This window comes from Salmo trutta, chromosome 17, assembly GCF_901001165.1.
Source record: "Salmo trutta chromosome 17, fSalTru1.1, whole genome shotgun sequence".
NCBI classification, from domain to species: domain Eukaryota; kingdom Metazoa; phylum Chordata; class Actinopteri; order Salmoniformes; family Salmonidae; genus Salmo; species Salmo trutta.
This window is the reverse complement of record NC_042973.1, coordinates 32,141,734-32,160,434: the sequence shown is the minus strand read 5'-3', so window position 1 is coordinate 32,160,434 and position 18,701 is coordinate 32,141,734. Positions and strand designations below refer to the sequence as shown.

General features: G+C 41.3%; 1 protein-coding gene across 1 annotated transcript in view; it reads right to left on the bottom strand.

Moving 5' to 3' along the window:
• The window catches only part of LOC115152047 (voltage-dependent calcium channel subunit alpha-2/delta-1), a 131,039-nt gene that overhangs the window by 80,221 nt on the left and 32,117 nt on the right, over positions 1-18,701 (bottom strand). The window contains exons 4-6 of the mRNA XM_029696518.1: positions 9,593-9,652; positions 7,154-7,189; positions 6,438-6,567 (exon numbers count right to left, since the gene is read on the bottom strand). Of these exons, the coding sequence (XP_029552378.1) occupies positions 6,438-6,567; positions 7,154-7,189; positions 9,593-9,652 (226 nt within the window). The remainder of the gene's footprint in view (positions 1-6,437; positions 6,568-7,153; positions 7,190-9,592; positions 9,653-18,701) is intronic.

The following is an 18,701-nucleotide window of genomic DNA, read 5'->3' as shown; positions in this document are numbered from 1 at the left end:
TGTTTGACGGTGGAGATGGTGTTCTTGGGGTCATAGGCAGCATTCCTCCTCCTCCAAACACGGCGAGTTGAGTTGATGCCAAAGAGCTCCATTTTGGTCTCATCTGACCACAACACTTTCACCAGTTGTCCTCTGAATCATTCAGTTGTTCATTGGCAAACTTCAGACGGGCATGTATATTTATTCTTGAGCAGGGGGACCTTGCGGGCGCTGCAGGATTTCAGTCCTTCACGGCGTAGTGTGTTACCAAATATTTTCTTGGTGACTATGGTCCCAGCTGCCTTGAGATCATCGACAAGATCCTCCCGTGTAGTTCTGGGCTAATTCCTCACCGTTCTCATGATCATTGCAACCCCACGAGGTCAGATCTTGCATGGAGCCCCAGGCCGAGGGATATTGACAGTTCTTTTGTGTTTCTTCCATTTGCAAATAATCGCACCAAATGTTGTCACCTTCTCACCAAGCTGCTTGGCGATGGTCTTGTAGCCCATTCCAGTCTTGTGTAGGTCTACAATCTTGTGCCTGACATCCTTGGAGAGCTCTTTGGTCTTGGCCATGGTGGAGAGTTTGGAATCTGATTGATTGCTTCTGTGGACACGTGTCTTTTTTACAGGTAACAAGCTATGGTTAGGAGCACTCCCTTTAAGAGTGTGCTCCTAATCTCAGCTCGTTACCTGTATAAAAGACACCTGGGAGCCAGATCTTTCTGATTGAGAGGGGGTCAAATACTTATTTCCCTCATTAAAATGCAAATCAATTTATAACATTTTTGACATGCGTTTTTCTCGATATTTTTGTTGTTATTCTGTCTCTCACTGATCAAATAAACCTACCATTAAAATTATAGACTGATTCTTTCTTTATCAGTGGGCAAACGTACAAAATCAGCAGGGGATCAAATACTTTTTTCCCTCAATGTATTGGTTCCAGTGCCCTACCAGTGATAGTATATACTGACCATAACCCCTTAGTGTTTCTCCACCGTATGTACAACCAGAACCAGCGCCTTATGCGTTGGGCACTTATTGTGCAAAAATATAATTTGGAGATCTGCCACAAAAAGGGTTCTGAAAATGTATTGGCAGATGCTTTGTCTCGTGTTTAAAAATGTATGATTTTTGTACATCTCGATAGGTTGCCTTTGATTGTTGAACTTGTTGGTGTTCTTTGTAAATACTTTGGTCGCAATCCTTATAGGGTTGCTCTTTTAAGGGTGGGAGTGTTATGGATACAGGTATCCTGTGTGTATTTGTTTTCTCGCCTTCTGGCCTAGTCACAGGTGTCGCTCATCAGTTGCCAATCAGAAGACACACCTGCTCATTTTCCCTTACCCAATCACATCCCCTTTCCCTTGGTTTAAAAAGAAACCCAATTAGTTGTCTCTGGAGCTATCTCTCTTTTGTTTTTGCTACTACATGTCACATTTGTCCGTTATCCTGTGCGTATGTATTGTTGTGGTGTATGACTGTTTGTTTGTTGGTGGGAAAAGGGAATACCAAGCCAAGTCGCCCATGGGCATACATTACCCGTAGGAAAACATTGTCTAAGAACCCTAGTTAGAACTGGGCGGACGACCCACTGTATTTTATTGGTTAGTTAGCTAGCTGTTATTGAAGCAAGTAAGACTAGCTTAGGGGTTTTTGGATATTTATTATTTCTTTCCTTGGGTCCAGCTCAGGCCCTTTCCCCCCATTACCGTGTGTTTAAACAATAAACCTAAAGTGTTTGACGGTAGATTTAGGTTGTTTTTAGTTCTCACTGTTCCTTTTCACTGTTATGATCTGCATGAGATATGTTCTGGGTCTCGTTTCCATCCCCCCTAGACCGCAGGGCCAAAGGGGTTCGTAACATAAGTGGGGCCTCATCCGAGATCTTGTCTTGTCACATGCCACACATACTTCCAAAGTTGTGGAAAATGGCTTAAGGACAACAAAGTCAAGGTATCGGAGTGGCCATCACAAAGCCCTTACCTCAACCTATAGAAATTTGTGGGCAGAACTGAAAAAGTGTGTGTGAGTAAGGAGGCCTACAAACCTGATTCAGTTACACCAGCTCTGTCAGGAGGAATGGGCCAAAATTCCCCCAACTTACTGTGGGAAGCTTGTGGAATGCTACCTGAAACATTTGACCCAAGTTAAACATTTTAAAGGCAATGCTACCAAATACTAATTCAGTGTATGTAAACTTCTGACCCACTGGGAATATGATGAAAGAAATACAAACTAAAGTAAATCATTCTCTCTACTATTACTCTGTCATTACACATTCTTTAAAAAAGTGGTGATCCTAACTGACCTAAGACAGGGAATTTTTACAAGGATTAAATGTCAGGAATTGTGAAAAACTGAGTTTAAATGTATTTGGCTAAGGTGTATGTAAACTTCTGACTTCAGCTCTGTTTACTGATTTCTATGATGATTATAAATAGCAACAGCTTGTACTATTACCCAGTAGGCCACTGGGCTGGCACATACTCATTACGGTCCACCAATCACAAACCTTCCCCCCCCAGAGAACGCAGGAGGAAACATGGCAGCAAGCCCCGACCCCTGCCAGCAGAGTCTGGGAAGGGACAAGATACACACGCACTCTAGCTTACACGGACACCTGCACACACACACATACTAATTTCCCACATGCACCCTCTCCCTCTCTGTGAGGTCAGTAGTGGGTAACCTTGAATCCAGACGCTATCCCAGCAGGCCGAGGTGCATGCTGAAGGAGTGACTCCATCCTGCTGCCTCTACGTGTGAGGGCTGACGCAACACACCACACGCTATTGACCCTACACTGACTCAGTAACGAACACTCACGCGTGCGCAAGTAAGTCCAATCACACACACAAGAACACACACAGAAAGCAGCACACCGGTCAATATTAGACAAAGCAGACAGATTTAATGTCAGAAGGACACAGGAGACACACCTTTCAGACAGCAGGTAAATACTACTGAAACACACTGCTACCAACCAACCCATTACCACACCAACCAACTAGAAAACCAAATCTAACACATTCTGTCCCTTAATATTATGCAGCAAACAGGGAGAGGACATGCTGTCTTTTCATGTGTGGAGGTTTTCTCTATAGGGAGCATGTTGTATACCTGAACAATAATACAGGTTATCAATAGAACACTTTCCACACAGCAAATGTGCAAGTGCTGAAATCTCGTTGAGGTAAAAAGTGTTGTAAGTGTTATATCTGAGTGTTGATTCTAGCGGGGTTAACACCTGTGGTGAATAAATTAAGTGTTATTTGAAACACAGTGGAAACAACACCGCAAGATGTTGGTGTTATTTGACTGTGTTGATTTAATTTCTGTTAACTTTATCAGACATGGGAGGGGCCTCATTATTATGTTTCCCAGCAAGCTTTGTTGCAGGTTGATTTTTAGAATAGTTTGTTTTAATATCTATGTTTCTTAATGCACAATGATTAACAAATTGATCTTATACTATACAAATATAAATAACTTACATTTTTCTAAACTAATCCAATCTATAAGGGGTTGGAATTAATGTCCCCGCTACTGAGATGGTTGTTCCAGTTTAGATGATTTAGTTAGTCTTGCTTATCAAGGTCTTCACCACAGCAGTCATTCTGAATGCAGGTTGTGGGTGATACAATAGTCAAATTGTTGGATATCCTCCCTCTGGTTTGATTCTGATATAATTACTAATCACTTCACAAACCAGCATATTATGATTTGCAGGCATGAGCTGTATACCACAAAGGTAACTTGGATTAACAACCAGAATTAACTATAGATACAGTGCCTTGCGAAAGTATTCATCCCCCTTGGTGTTTTTACTATTTTGCTGCATTTAAATCTGTAATTTAAATAGATTTTTTATTTGGATTCCATGTAATGGACATGCACAAAATAGTCCAAATTGTTGAAGTGAAATGAAAAAAAATTATTTAAAAAAGTGGTGTGTGAATATGTATTCACCCCCTTTGATATGAAGCCCCCAAATAAGATCTGGTGCAACCAATTACCTTCAGAAGTCACATAATTAGATTGCACACAGGTGGACTTTATTTAACTAAGTGATCTGTCACGTGATCTCAGTATACTATATATACAACTGTTCTGAAAGGCCCCGGAGTCTGCAACACCACTAAGCAAGGGGCACCACCAAGCAAGCGGCACCATGAAGACCAAATAGCTCTCCAAACAGGTCAGGGACAAAGTAGTGGAGAAGTACAGATCAGGGTTGGGTTATAAAAAAATATCTGAAACTTTGAACATCCCGCGGCACACCATTAAATCCATTATTAAAAAATTGAAAGAATATGGCACCACAACAAATCTGCCAAGAGAGGGCTGCCCACCAAAACTCACGGACCAGGCAAGGAGGGCATTAATCAGAGGCAACAAAGAGACCAAAGATAACCCTGAAGGAGCTGCAAAGCTCCACAGCGGAGTTCGGAGTATGTGTCCATAGGACCACTTTAAGCAGTACACTCCACAGGGCATTACGGAGTGGCCAGAAAAAAGCCATTGCTTAAAGAAAAAAATAAGCAAACACATTTGGTGTTTGCCAAAAGGCATGTGGGAGACTCCCCAAATATATGGAAGAAGGTACTCTGGTCAGATGAGACTAAAATGTAGCTTTTAGGCCATCAAGGAAAATGCTATGTCTGGTGCAAACCCAACACCTCATCACCCTGAGAACACCATCCCCCACAGTGAAGCATGGTGGTGGCAGCATCATGCAGTGGGGATGTTTTTCCATCGGCAGGGACTGGGAAACTGGTCAGAATTGAAGGAATGATGGATGGCGCTAAATACAGGGAAATTCTTGAGGGAAACCTGTTTCAGTCTTCCAGAGATTTGAGACTGGGACGGAGCTTCACCTTCCAGCAGGACAATGACCCTAAGCATACTGCTAAAGCAACACTTGAGTGGTGTAAGGGGAAACATTTAAATGTATTGGAATGGCCTAGTCAAAGCTCAGACCTCAATTCAATTGAGAATCTGTGGTATGACTTAAAGATTGCTGTACACCAACAGAACCAATCCAACTTGAAGGAGCTGGAGCAGTTTTGCCTTGAAGAATGGGCAAAAATCGCAGTGGCTAGATGTGCCAAGCTTATAGAGACATACCCCAAGACACTTGCAGATGTAATTGCTGCAAAAGGTGGCTCTACAAAGTATTGACTTTGGGGGGTGAATAGTTGTGCAAGCTCAAGTCTTTTTTTTTTTATTATTTCTTGTTTGTTTCACAAGAAAACATATTTTGCATCTTCAAAGTGGTAGGCATGTTGTGTACATCAAATGATACCAACCCCCCAAAAAATCTATTTTAATTCCAGGTTGTAAGGCAATAAAATAGGAAAAAATCCAAAGGGGGTGAATACTCCACAAGCCACTGTATTCTGGTTCATTAAGTAAGCTAAACTTAGTGTTTTGGGTTGTTGAGTTAATTACACCATGCCCATTCAAGGTTAGCTTTCTAAAAAATATTTGTATTTCATTTGGACAAGTTAGCTGGCTAACTCATTGATCCTGCTTTGTAGTATACCCATCTGACGTTCCCCATTAGTTAGGATTTTCAGACCACAATGTTGAGAATAACTAGGCCTAATGAAATGTATAATACATTGGTAATGAAGGGCTTACTTTCAATTAAAAAACATTAATTTAGGCAGTCACTTGGTAAATGCTTCTGGACTGAAACTTAATGAATGCAACAACCATGTCTCTGTCAATAATAAACACAGTCATGTGTGGGTATCTGTCACATTCACTCGCAAGGCATGCTGGGAAATATGAAAATAATACTTTACACCCTACAGTGTTAAACCCCCCCAAATTCTGTAAAACTACATGTTTTTCCGTAACACAAAAAAAACACCAAAACCCATGGCGTTAGGGAACCAACACTCTAGGGGTGGTTGTTTTTCAACACTTTGAAAAGTATTAGTTTACCACTTTTTCAATGGGTCACATATACACACTAAGTGTTACATTTAACACTGTGGGTGTTAGAGTTCTGATCTAAAATTGTCTGTGCATGACCCCAAGGTCCTTTTCCAGTTAAAGACACATAAAGAATACAAACATAAAAATGTTGCTCTGCTGTTAATAAAGGTACCATTTATCTAGGGATTTGTACAGTCTGTCTCATATCTATGGTTACGCTGTGTGTGTGTTTCTGGAGGGGGGGTGTAGTGTGTGTGTGTGCGCGTTTATACATACATATGTGTGTGTATAGTGCAAGTATGTGTTTGTATGTACCGGTGGAGGCTGGTGGGAGGCGCTATATGAGGACGGACTCATTGTAATGGCTGAAATAGAATAGTTGGTAACGGTATCAAACACATCAAACCACATGTTTGATTCTGTACCATTTATTATATTCCAGCCATTACAATGAGCCCATCTTCCTATAGCTCCTCCCACCAGCCTCATCTGGTGTGTACTCACAGCCATCGTAGATGTCAGTAGGGATGTGTACAGCAGTGTCGTTATCAGAGGTGAAGCGTTTAAACAACGGGTCCTCCTTAAAGGCTGGCCTGATCCGGTTCTTCCTACCCTCTGTGTGATTCACCTCCAACTAGAAGAGAGGAAAGGAGAATATTAGACAGTGATTTATCATAGACTACAACAACCTATGTCCACTATTAGATTGTATGTGTACATGTCAAATCCACTGTCCCTCATTAGACGCATGTCTAGTTATTATACTACACCGGTTTAGAGAAATAAATGGTGTGTGGAGAAGGCTGAGTTAAACATGCCTCATTTTCAAGCCAAACATATTTAGCCCAAACTCTGTGGATTAACATGGAGTAGGAAGAGACTCCTAATAAAGCAACAGTAGCAGCTCATACATCTCAAATGTCAATTAAAGTGGAAGCACACCAGGGACCTTTTCACCTAAGAGAGAGGAAGAGGGACAAGGGATATTTAGACAGGGAGGGAGAGAGGGAGGTGTAAGGGAGGAAGAGAGAAAGGGAATGAGGAGGTAGGAAACGAGGAAGAGCAAAGAGTGAAAAGAGTGAGTTGGAAAGAGAGGCGGGAGATGTCGTAGTTCAAACCACTAGTTTTTTTCTGAGTGAGATTGTGGGTTGATTATAGATACAACTCTGTGTGAGACCCACATGTTTGTTCATTGGCAGAAAAGGAATACAAATACTCACATTGTCCTTTGCATTGTAGTAAACAATGTCACCATCCTGTAACAAATGACACAAATATCCTAGTGATCATTTTGTGTGTGTTTGTGTGAGTGTGTGCGTATGTATGTGTGTGTGTGTGTGTGTGTGTGTGCGTGCATGTGTGTTTGTTGGAGAGAGTTTCAAGTTTTATTAGTCGTATGTACGGGACACATACAGACACATACATCATCCAACGAAATGCTTACTTACAGATTCCTTCTCGACAATGCAACAACAATAATAAAATTGTAAAAGATAAAAGAGAGAGCGAGAGAGAGAGAGAGAGAGAGAGAGGGGGTACTTGTGAGGTAGAGGCCATCTGTGGACATAAGTGGTTTAATGGCCCACAATATGTAATGCATAATAACTGTTAAATCTCTTGATGACAACAGCATTAAACCATATTGGTTCAACTATTATTAAACAAGATATGTGGACGCTAACTCAAGCGTGCCAGTGTTTGTGAGTGTGAGTGAAAATGTGTGTGTGCGTTGAAACCCTACAGTGAGGGAAAAAAGTATTTGATCCCCTGCTTATTTTATACGTTTGCCCACTGACAAAGAAATGATCAGTCTATAATTTTAATGGTAGGTTTATTTGAACAGTGAGAGACAGAATAACAACAAAAAAATCCAGAAAAACGCATGTCAAAAATGTTATAAAATGATTTGCATTTTAATGAGGGAAATAAGTATTTGACCCCTCTGCAAAACATGACTTAGTACTTGGTGGCAAAACCCTTGTTGGCAATCACAGAGGTCAGACGTTTCTTGTAGCTGGCCACCAGGTTTGTACACATCTCAGGATGGATTTTGTCCCACTCCTCTTTGCAGATCATCTCCAAGTCATTATGGTTTCGAGGCTGACATTTGGCAATTCAAACCTTCAGCACCCTCCACAGATTTTCTATGGGATTAAGGTCTGGAGACTGGCTAGGCCACTCCAGGACCTTAATGTGCTTCTTCTTGAGCCACTCCTTTGTTGCCTTGGCCGTGTCATTGTCATGTTGGAATACCCATCCATGACCCATTTTCAATGCCGTGGCTGAGAGAGAGAGAGGTTCTCACGCAAGATTTGACAGTGCATGGCCCCGGTGAAGTTGTGAGTGTCCCCTTAGCAGAAAAACAAACCCTAAGCATAATGTTTCCACCTCCATGTTTGACGGTGGGGATGGTGTTCTTGGGGTCATAGGCAGCATTCCTCCTCCTCCAAACACAGCGAGTTAAGTTGATGCCAAAGAGCTCCATTTTGGTCTCATCTGACTACAACGCTTTCACCCAGTTGTCCTCTGAATCATTCAGATGTTCATTGGCAAACTTCAGACAGGGGGACCTTGCAGGCGCTGCAGGATTGCAGGATTTTCTTGGTGACTATGGTCCCAGCTGCCTTGAGATCATTGACAAGATCCTCCCATGTAGTTCTGGGCTGATTCCTCACTGTTCTTTTTATTTATTTTACCTTTACTAGGCAAGTCAGTTAAGAACAAATTCAATGACAGCCTAGGAACTGTGGGTTAACTGCTTTGTTCAGGGGCAGAACAACAGATTTGTACCTTGTCAGCTCGGGGATTTGAACTTGCAACCTTTCAGTTACCAGTCCAACACTCTAACCATTAGGCTACCCTGCCGCCCCGTTCTCATGATCGTTGCAACTCCATGAGGTGAGATCTTGCATGGAGCCCCAGGCTGAGGGAGATTGACAGTTCTTTTATGTTTCTTCCATTTGCGAATAATCACACCAACTGTTGTCACCTTCTCACCAAGCTGCTTGGCTTGTAGCCCAATCTTGTCCCTGATATCCTTGGAGACCTCTTTGGTCTTGGCCATGGTGGAGAGTTTGGAATCTGATTGATTGATTGCTTCTGTGGACAGGTGTCTTTTATACAGGTAACAAACTGAGATTAGGAGCAGTCCCTTTAAGAGTGTGCTCCTAATCTCAGCTCGTTACCTGTATAAAAGACACCTGGGAGCCAGAAATCTTTCTGATTGAGAGGGGGTCAAATACTTATTTCCCTCATTAAAATGCAAATCAATTTATAACATTTTTGACATGCGGTTTTCTGGATTTTTTTGTTGTTATTCTTTCTCTCACTGTTCAAATAAACCTACCATTAAAATTATAGACTGATCATTTCTTTGTCAGTGGGCAAACCTACAAAATCAGCAAAATCAGCAAATACTTTTTTCCCTCACTATATTCCCTCCTTTTTAGCACATAAAGAGAGCAGTAATAAGACACCATGTACTGTAGAGTTATCTGAGGTTGCTGTCTCTCAGCCAATGGGTGGTGAATGTTCCAGTACTAAACAGATGCCACACATTACCCACATTCTTAATACACATTGGTGGTGGGAGGGGCATATTACACTTACAGTATATCATGTAACTGTAATGTTGGTTATAATTACAATCACAGTTTTACCGCATACTCATCCTCCCACTGGTGTTCCATCTGAAAGTTCTCAGCAGCCGTGGCCAGAGTCTAGAAAAGACAAATATAACACGCTAAAAATGTATACTTTACATACAGTATCTCTGTATCACTAAATTGTTACTTACTATCTGAAGACCAATCAATCCACATTTGGGATGGCACCTAAATCCTTCAAACTTTTACAGATGCACAATTGAGAGCATCCTGTCCGGCTCTATCAATGCATGGTACGGCAACTGCACCACCCACAACCGCAGGGCTCTCCAGAGGGTGGTGCTGTCTGCCCAACGCATCACCGGGGGTAAACTACCTGCCCTCCAGGACACCTAAAGTACCCGATGTCACAGGAAGGCCAAAAACATCATCAAGGACAACTACCACCCGAGCCACTGCCTGTTCACCCCGCTATCATCCAGAAGCCGAGGTCAGTACAGGTGCATCAAAGCTGGGACCGAGAGACTGAAAAACAGCTTCTATCTCAAGCCAATCAGACTGTTAAATAGCCATCACTAGCACACTAGTAGATGCTGCCTTATATACATAGACTTGAAATCGCTGGCCACTTTAATAATGGAACACTAGTCACTTTAATAATGTTGACATATTTTGCATTATCTCATATGTATATACTGTATTCTATCCTATTCTACTGTATCTTAGTCTATGCCGCTCTGACATTGCTCACCCAAATATTTATATAAACTCAGCAAAAAAAAGAAACTGCCCTTTTTCAGGACCCTGCCTTTCAAAGATAATTCATAAAAATCCAAATAACTTCACAGATCTTCATTGTAAAGGGTTTAAACACTGTTTCCCAAGCTTGTTCAATGAACCATAAACAATTAATGAACATGCACCTGTGGAACGGTTGTTAAGACACTAACAGCTTACAGATGGTAGGCAATTAAGGTCACAGTTATGAAAACTTAGGACACTAAAGAGGCCTTTCTACTGACTCTGAAAAACACCAAAAGAAAGATGCCCAGGGTCCCTGCTCATCTGCGTGAACGTGCCTTAGGCATGCTGCAAGGAGGCATGAGGACTGAAGATGTGGCCAGGGCAATAAATTGCAATTTCCGTACTGTGAGACACCTAAGACAGCGCTACAGGGAGAGAGGACGGACAGCTGATCGTCCTCGCAGTGGCAGACCACATGTAACAACACCTGCACAGGATCCGTACATCTGAACATCACACCTGCGGGACAGGTACAGGATGGAAACAACAACTGCCCGAGTTACACCAGGAACGCACAATCCTTCCATCAGTGCTCAGACTGTCTACAATAGGCTGAGAGAGGCTTGGGGCTTGTAAGCCTGTTGTAAGGCAGGTCCTCAACAGACATCACCGGCAACAACGTCGCCTATGGGCACAAACCCACCGTCGTTGGACCAGATAGGACTGGCAAAAAGTGCTGTTCACTGACGAGTCGCAATTTTGTCTCACCAGGGGTGTTGGTCGGATTCGCGTTTATCGTCGAAGGAGTGAGCGTTACCCCGAGACCTGTACTCTGGAGCGGGATCGATTTGGAGGTGGAGGGTCCGTCATGGTCTGGGGCGGAGTGTCACAGCATCATCGGACTGAGCTTGTTGTCATTGCAGGCAATCTCAACAATGTGCGTTACAGGGAAAACATCCTCCTCCCTCATGTGGTACCCTTCCTGCAGGCTCATCCTGACATGACCCTCCAGCATGACAATGCCACCAGCCATACTGCTCATTCTGTGCGTGATTTCCTGACAAACAGGAATGTCAGTGTTCTGCCATGGCCAGCAAAGAGCCCGGATCTCAATCCCATTGAGCACATCTGGGACTTGTTGTATTGGTGGGTGAGGGCTAGGGCCATTCCACTCAGAAATGCCCGTGAACATGCAGGTGCCTTTGTGGAAGAGTGGGGTAACATCTCACAGCAAGAACTGGCAAATCTGGTGCAGTCCATGAGGAGGAGACTGCAGTACTTACTGCAGCTGGTGGCCACACCAGATACTGACTATTACTTTTGATTTTAACACCCCCTTTGTTCAGGGACACATTCCATTTCTGTTAGTCACATGTCTGTGGAACTTGTTCAGTTTATGTCTCAGTTGTTCAATCTTATGTTCATACAAATATTTACACGTTTTGTTTGCTGAAAAGAAATGCAGTTGACAGTGAGAGGACGTTTTTTTTTTGTTGAGTTTATTCTTAACTCCATTACTTTACTTTAGATTTGAGAGTATTGTGTGCATTGTTGGCGTCCCCCCCCCCCACACACACACACTACTGTCTCACTCACTCTGAAACACACAAGCAAGGGGGTAACATGATCTGTGCTGTTGATAACAGCTACTGTAGCTACTTTATGACAGTGGCCATGCCAAGACACTAATCACATTGCACGCAGAGAGCACCTTTATTTCAATAAATGATGTACATTGAGTGTACAAAACATTAAGAACACCTGCTCTTTCCATGCCATAGACTGACCAGGTGAATCCATTTGAAAGCTATGATCCCTTATTGTTGTCACTTGTTAAATCCACTTCAATCAGTTTAGAGATACGTTAAAGAAAGGAGTTTATTGTGGACTACAGGAAAAGGAGGACCAAGCACACCCCCATTCTCATCGACGGGGCTCCAAGTTCCTTGGCGTCCACATCACCAACAAACTAACATGGTACAAGCACACCAAGACAGATTCTCCCTCAGGAGACCGACAAGATTTGGGTCCTCAGATTTACATTTTTTTAAAACATTTTAGTCATTTAGCAGACGCTCTTATCCAGAGCAACTTACATTGCATACATTTCTTTCTTTTTCCGTACTGGTCCCCCGTGGGAATCGAACCCACAACCCTGGCGTTGCAAACACCATGCTCTACCAACTGAGCCACACAGGACCATAGATCCTCAAAAGGTTTTACAGCTTCACCATTGAGAGCATCTTGACGGGTCGCATCACTGCCTGGTATGGCAACTACTCGGCCTCCGACCGCAAAGCACTACAGAGGTAGTGCATACGGCCCAGTACATAATCGGGGCCAAGCTTCATGCCAACCAGGACCTCTATACCAGGCGGTGTCAGAGGAAGGCCCTAAAAATTGTCCAAGAATCCAGCCACCCTAGTCACAGACTCTTCTCTCTGTTACCTCACGGCAAGCGGTACCGGAGCCCCAATTCTAGGTCGAAGAGGCTCCATAATAGCTTCTACCCCCAAGCCATAAGACTCCTGAACAGCTAATCAAATGGCTACACAGACTATTTACATTGGCCCCCACCCTCTGGAACGCTGCTGCTACTCTCTGTTATTATCTATGCACAATCACTTTAATAACCCTACCTACATATTACCTCAATTACCTCAACACTGGTGCTCCGACACATTGACATTGACTCTGTACCGGTACCCCCTGTACCGGTACCCGCTGTACATAGCCCCGCTATTGTTATTTTATGATGCTCTTTAATTATTTGTTATTCTTATCGTGTACTTTTTGGGGGGTATTTTCTTAAAACTGCATTGTTGGTTAAGGGCTTGTAAGTAAGCATTTCACTTTAAGGTCTACACCTGTTGCATTCGGCGCATGTGACAAATACATTTGATTTGATTAAAGAAAGATTTTTATGCCTTGAGACAATTCAGACAATGAGTGCGTATGTGTGCCATTCAGAGGGTGAATGGGATAGACAAAAGGTGCCAGGCGCACTGGTTTGAGTGTGTCAGGAACTGCAACGCTGCTAGGTTTTTCATGCTCTAATGTTTCCTGTGTGTATCAATAATTGTCCACCTCCCAAATGACATCCAGCCAATTTGACACAACTATGGGACGCATTGGAGTCAACATGGGCCAGCATCTCCGTGGAATGCTTTCGAAACCTTGTAGAGTCCATGCCCCGTTGAATTGAGGCTTTTCTGAGGGCAAAATGGGGGCATTGGGAGGTGCAACTCAATATTAGGAAGGTGTTCTTAATGTTTTGTCAAATCAGTGTCTATAAACACTGAATTGCTGATGCTATGCACTCCCCAGTAGGAGCAGTCCTCCATAGGAATGAATGAAATTCTACAGTATTTCAATGAAATGTTCAAAATTACATGTATTTAAATATGTATTTGTTGTAGTGGGGAAAGTAACATTAGTTATACTTCAGGGAAATTGTTTCAATATATATATTTTTATTTTGTAATGTTTTTAATGTTTAGCTCACATGATATAATTTAAAAGTATTGATTAAGATGTCTTTAATAGAAGAAATGTGTCAGAAACTAATGTAGACATTAATAAATACATTTATATAGCTTCCAAAATCTTTTTTTACAATGGTGAGGGAGTGCCAAGAAGAAGAACACCCCCAACCAGATGTATGTTCTTGAACCGATTACTTTCAAATCACACAGATTAAGTTAAAAGGCTAATTTAGTTGCTAATGCCAGCCTGCAGTACCTTGTCGTCCTTCAACTTGAGATGCTCAATGAGAGTGGCAGCATTGAGCTGGCATGCAATGTCACTTTCTAGAGTAGCTCAAACTGCCCATCCGATGTTTCCAAAATCCCCTCCATGTAGCAAGATGGTAACACGCTGAAATAACACTTCCTGATCTTCAAACTGAGCATTCTCATAGAAAACAATGGGGTGACGTCATCGATGGCTTTGTCAATATTTTTTTACAGTCTATGATTTAAACACCACAACATGATAGTGAGAGTGAGAGGGTTTCAGTAAATTTGTCGTTTAGACTATCTATATTACTTTTAGCAGACACTTTAATCTAAAGCAACTTGTGTGCATACATTTGCATATGGGTGGCACCAGCAGGAAACAAACACACTATCCATCCTTGGTGTTGCAAGCACCATGCTCTACCAACTGAGCAACGCAGGAACACTGTTTGTTATTGTTCGTCCATGGATCCAGCTCACATTCTGCACCTGCTTTGCACCCCCCTGACAAAACCGTAGGTTCTTTTATTTTACACACAGAGAGAGAGAATAAGGTAAGGTAGGAAGAGAAATGTAGAGTAAATGTGGAGTAAGACTTGAGAAGATTACCCAGCATAACTCTAACCCTCCAGACAGTCTAGACTAGCTGTAGTAGGCTGATGGTGCCTTTACAACCCCGTGACATTTGAAATGGCTGTTTTCACATGTTAAGCTTAAATGTTATATGTGGTAGCGTATTTTCACATATATTAAATGTAAAGTTCACATGTTAACACCACCTTTCACATGTGAGGAGTAACATGTTTTCATCTCACGTGAATTGCAAGTTCACGTTTGAAAAACACGAACATGTGAAAATCACATTTGCAGTTTCACATTTAAAAAAACATCTACATGTGTGTAATAATTCAAGTGCATTAAAAATAATATATTTTTTATTTCTGAGCCATCCACTCCATTATTATTGTAGTCCTCCATGGTGTTGCATTAATGTGCATGCATACATGCCGGGGACACACTCTTCTCTTTTTTGTACATTTGTCCGTGGCCGGTGGAAGAAGCCCAGTGAAAAGAACAGAGAAGCTAGCTTTCCATGTCGCCTTGTTTTTTTAAATCTGGTTTTCTTGTATCTAGAGATAACATGTTTAACTAAACTGTGTTAAGTTTTCTGGTCATTTTGATGTATAATTTGTTTTAACCGAGTGAAACATTTTAGAGATTTTCCCATTCACAAGCTACGTAGCCAAGCTAAGTAGCTGCTTCTTGTATTTATTTTATTTACTTAACCTTTATTTTAGCAGGAAAATCTCATTGAGACCAAGGCCTCTTTTTCAATAGAGCCACGCATGAACACAAATCATACAATTTTAAAAACGTACAAGTTAAACGCAATAAAAACATACAATATGCTAGTCAATAAGCACAAGAAGCAGTTGCGGATTTTTTTTTTTCTTCCTTTATACAATTATTTTAAGAACGAGGGCTCAAATTGAGTGCATTTACTGTACTCTTCTACAAAGTGATGATTTTGGGCTTAGGGCTGTCAGAGTAAATAAGTTAACTTTTTGTCATTTTAGTGCATTGTGATTAATTGCATATTCTGAAAGTGTTCAAAATACAGTGAAAACATCCAAAATACATAATATGTACAACTAAAAACAACAATGCAATGTCAAAACAAGTTGACATTGAGGTTAAAGTGTGCTTTATCAATTTATTTGATTTTGGTCAGCTTTACTTTGGATAAAATCAAGACGTCAATATTCTTGTAATCCTTTTTATATTAAAAAGTCTTAAATTACGCAATTTGAGCAAATCCTGTGATTTTTCTCGACTACAGTTTTGACAGCCGTATTTTGAATTGAACAGTCAATATTCTGAGATTGAGAGATATTGATACATTGGAATAGAAACTCAGTGTCAGACCTCTTTGTCTAATGTTCAAGACATTGGCTTCTCCTGTGGAAGACCTGGATTCTAATCCCGCCAGCGACAAAAGCACACATGTGAAACTTAAAATATCACATGTGGAATGTTAGGAAGTCCACAGGCCTTAAACTACAGGCCTTAAATACCCCCACCTACCATGCATAGGGTTTCCTGTCAACCCCAAGTCATTAACGGGAAGTCCAGCACCCTCGTTACTACACAGTAGCCACAGTATGTTAGCATTTGCAAAATGACACAGCAAGGTGCATGTAAGTTGCTGTGGATACGACGTGTTTGTTGAATTACATGGTGTTAGGGTTGTGTGTGTGTGTGCGCGCGTGCGTGCGTGCGTGTCATTGAATTAGGAATTAGAATACTAGAATAGACATGAACCCTCTTATGATGGTCCAAAAGTCTTGCAAAACAATGAACGGGCAGGAAAGGGGAAACATTCTGTCACTCTCCTGATTAGAAAAGTAAGACTATAACAACCTCCCCCGTGCGCTCCTGAAGACCTCGGCTGTGTTCCAGACCTGGTTCTGTTTCCACCTCCTCTGCACAGGCTGCGAGGAGCTATAAATACAGACACCGGCACAAATACACAGGCAAATATACACACTCGTACATATACTGACGTACACACACACATGCACGTGAATACACACTATATAAATATGTCTCCCTCCATTCAGTCCTGCCATCCATTTCCCTCCATACTATCTCATCATTAACGTGTCTATGTGACGTGTAATGATAAGATCAATGACACCAGACCATAACTAGGTTTTACACAGATAACCAAACAGTAAACACATGGAGAGTCCCTACTGCACTGTAAATGTTTAACTGGCCACAAAATCAACATTTTGAAAACGGCCATCTCAATCTCCAAACTTGAATCCCATTGAAAACCTGTGATTTGAATTGAAGAGGGCAGTCCATACGTGCAGAAGGAGGATATCAAGAATCTGGAAGGATTCTGTATGGAGGAATGGTCTAAGATCCCTCCCAATGTGTTCTTCAACTCATAAAACATTTTAGGAAAAGGCTCAGTGCCGTTATTCAAGGTGAGGTATTGAACACAGGTTTGTCAATAAACAAAAACGCTTTCTCTAAGCAATTGTAATTGAATAAAATGATATAATTTCCCAATTTTTTGGAGCATACAATATAGCTCAGTATTTGAGTTATTTATTTTATACAAACATTTTTGTTCATCTTTATAAAGGGTGTGATGTTGTAAGGTTGGACTCAGGTGCAGAGAAGAGACCAGACAAGGAATCAGTGGTTAAGGATAAACATAATACTTTACTGAGAAACGGTAGCCGCAGGATCACAGTACACTTGAAAAAACAATAAACAGTAATTCTCGACCACTCACTCAGGAAATGACCACACACGGTAAAAACATTCAAGCTTCTGCAAAGGACCACAGAAAACACATCTCTTAATACGCGGACACTATTATGAAATAATAAGACACACCTAAGTCCAATAAAAGTCTCTAGGGCGGTCTCTTCCGCCCTCTTGTACCAGGAGGAACCATGACAAAGGGTGTCAACAATTTCGTGACCTCACTGTACATAGACAACCCACTAGACAGATATTCCCCTCAACAAGGATCCAAATGTCAATAAGGGCATCATCATCTACTGTACAGTATTTGCATCATTCTTAAAATACACTTAAAGAGAGATATTTTGGCAATGTCAGATGAACTTGTGGATACCATGTTTATGTCTCTGCGTCCAGTATGAAGGAAGTTGGAGGTAGTTTTGTGAGCCAATGCTAAAAATGGTATCCACAAGTTGACTCTGGGGAAGTAGTTAAAGGGTTTCATTGCCATAAATCGCAAAGTATCCATTTAAAGGCAATACGCATTATATGCTAACTTGCAAAATCACTTGGTTGCATATATAATTTTATTAACTTTTAGTTAATCAGGGGAGCCCAACCGAGACCAGGGTCTAATTTTCAATGGTGCCGAGACCACAATGCAAAAGATTTAAAAAAAATACAATAACAAGTACACTACACCAGAACATCCCCAACATCACAGCCATCATAAACAAGTTACTAAATCAAAACAATTGCACACCTCATGAACTCATTTATCATCAGGGTTTTAAAATGCAATAGTGGCAACAGGGAATCCAAATGTAACGAATATCCTAACCCAGAAAGAATACCATGCATAAACAGATATCAGTGAAGACTGACGTATATATATATATATATATATATATATATATATATATATATATATATATATATATATATATATATATATATATATATATGTGTGTGTGTGTTGTACAAATCATCAGACTGATTGAACTAATAGAACAATGTAATTACATGTGTGAAAAGAAGGAAGAAAACGGAGATCACACTGAGATCTCAATACTAAAGACAAACGAATGGCTTCAATCACATCACACAGAGAGAGGGAGGAATTATTTCCTTATTCCCACTACAGGAGATGAAGGAGAGTCTGAGGAGCAGAGCGCCAAAAGAGATTTCTTCTTTTCAATTCACATCACATCCATGCCTTACCTTTCGTTGTGGCTGGCAACACCACATTCAAATCGACCGCAAATATCACATTAGTCACTAGCCAGTAAGCACAAACTATTTAACAATACTAGTAACTTTTCTCTCTAAAACATATCACACTATGCAATAATGCAACCAAACCATTTTTCACTCTTGAATAATGCAATAATTCACAAACATGTGCAGACAATTAAAGG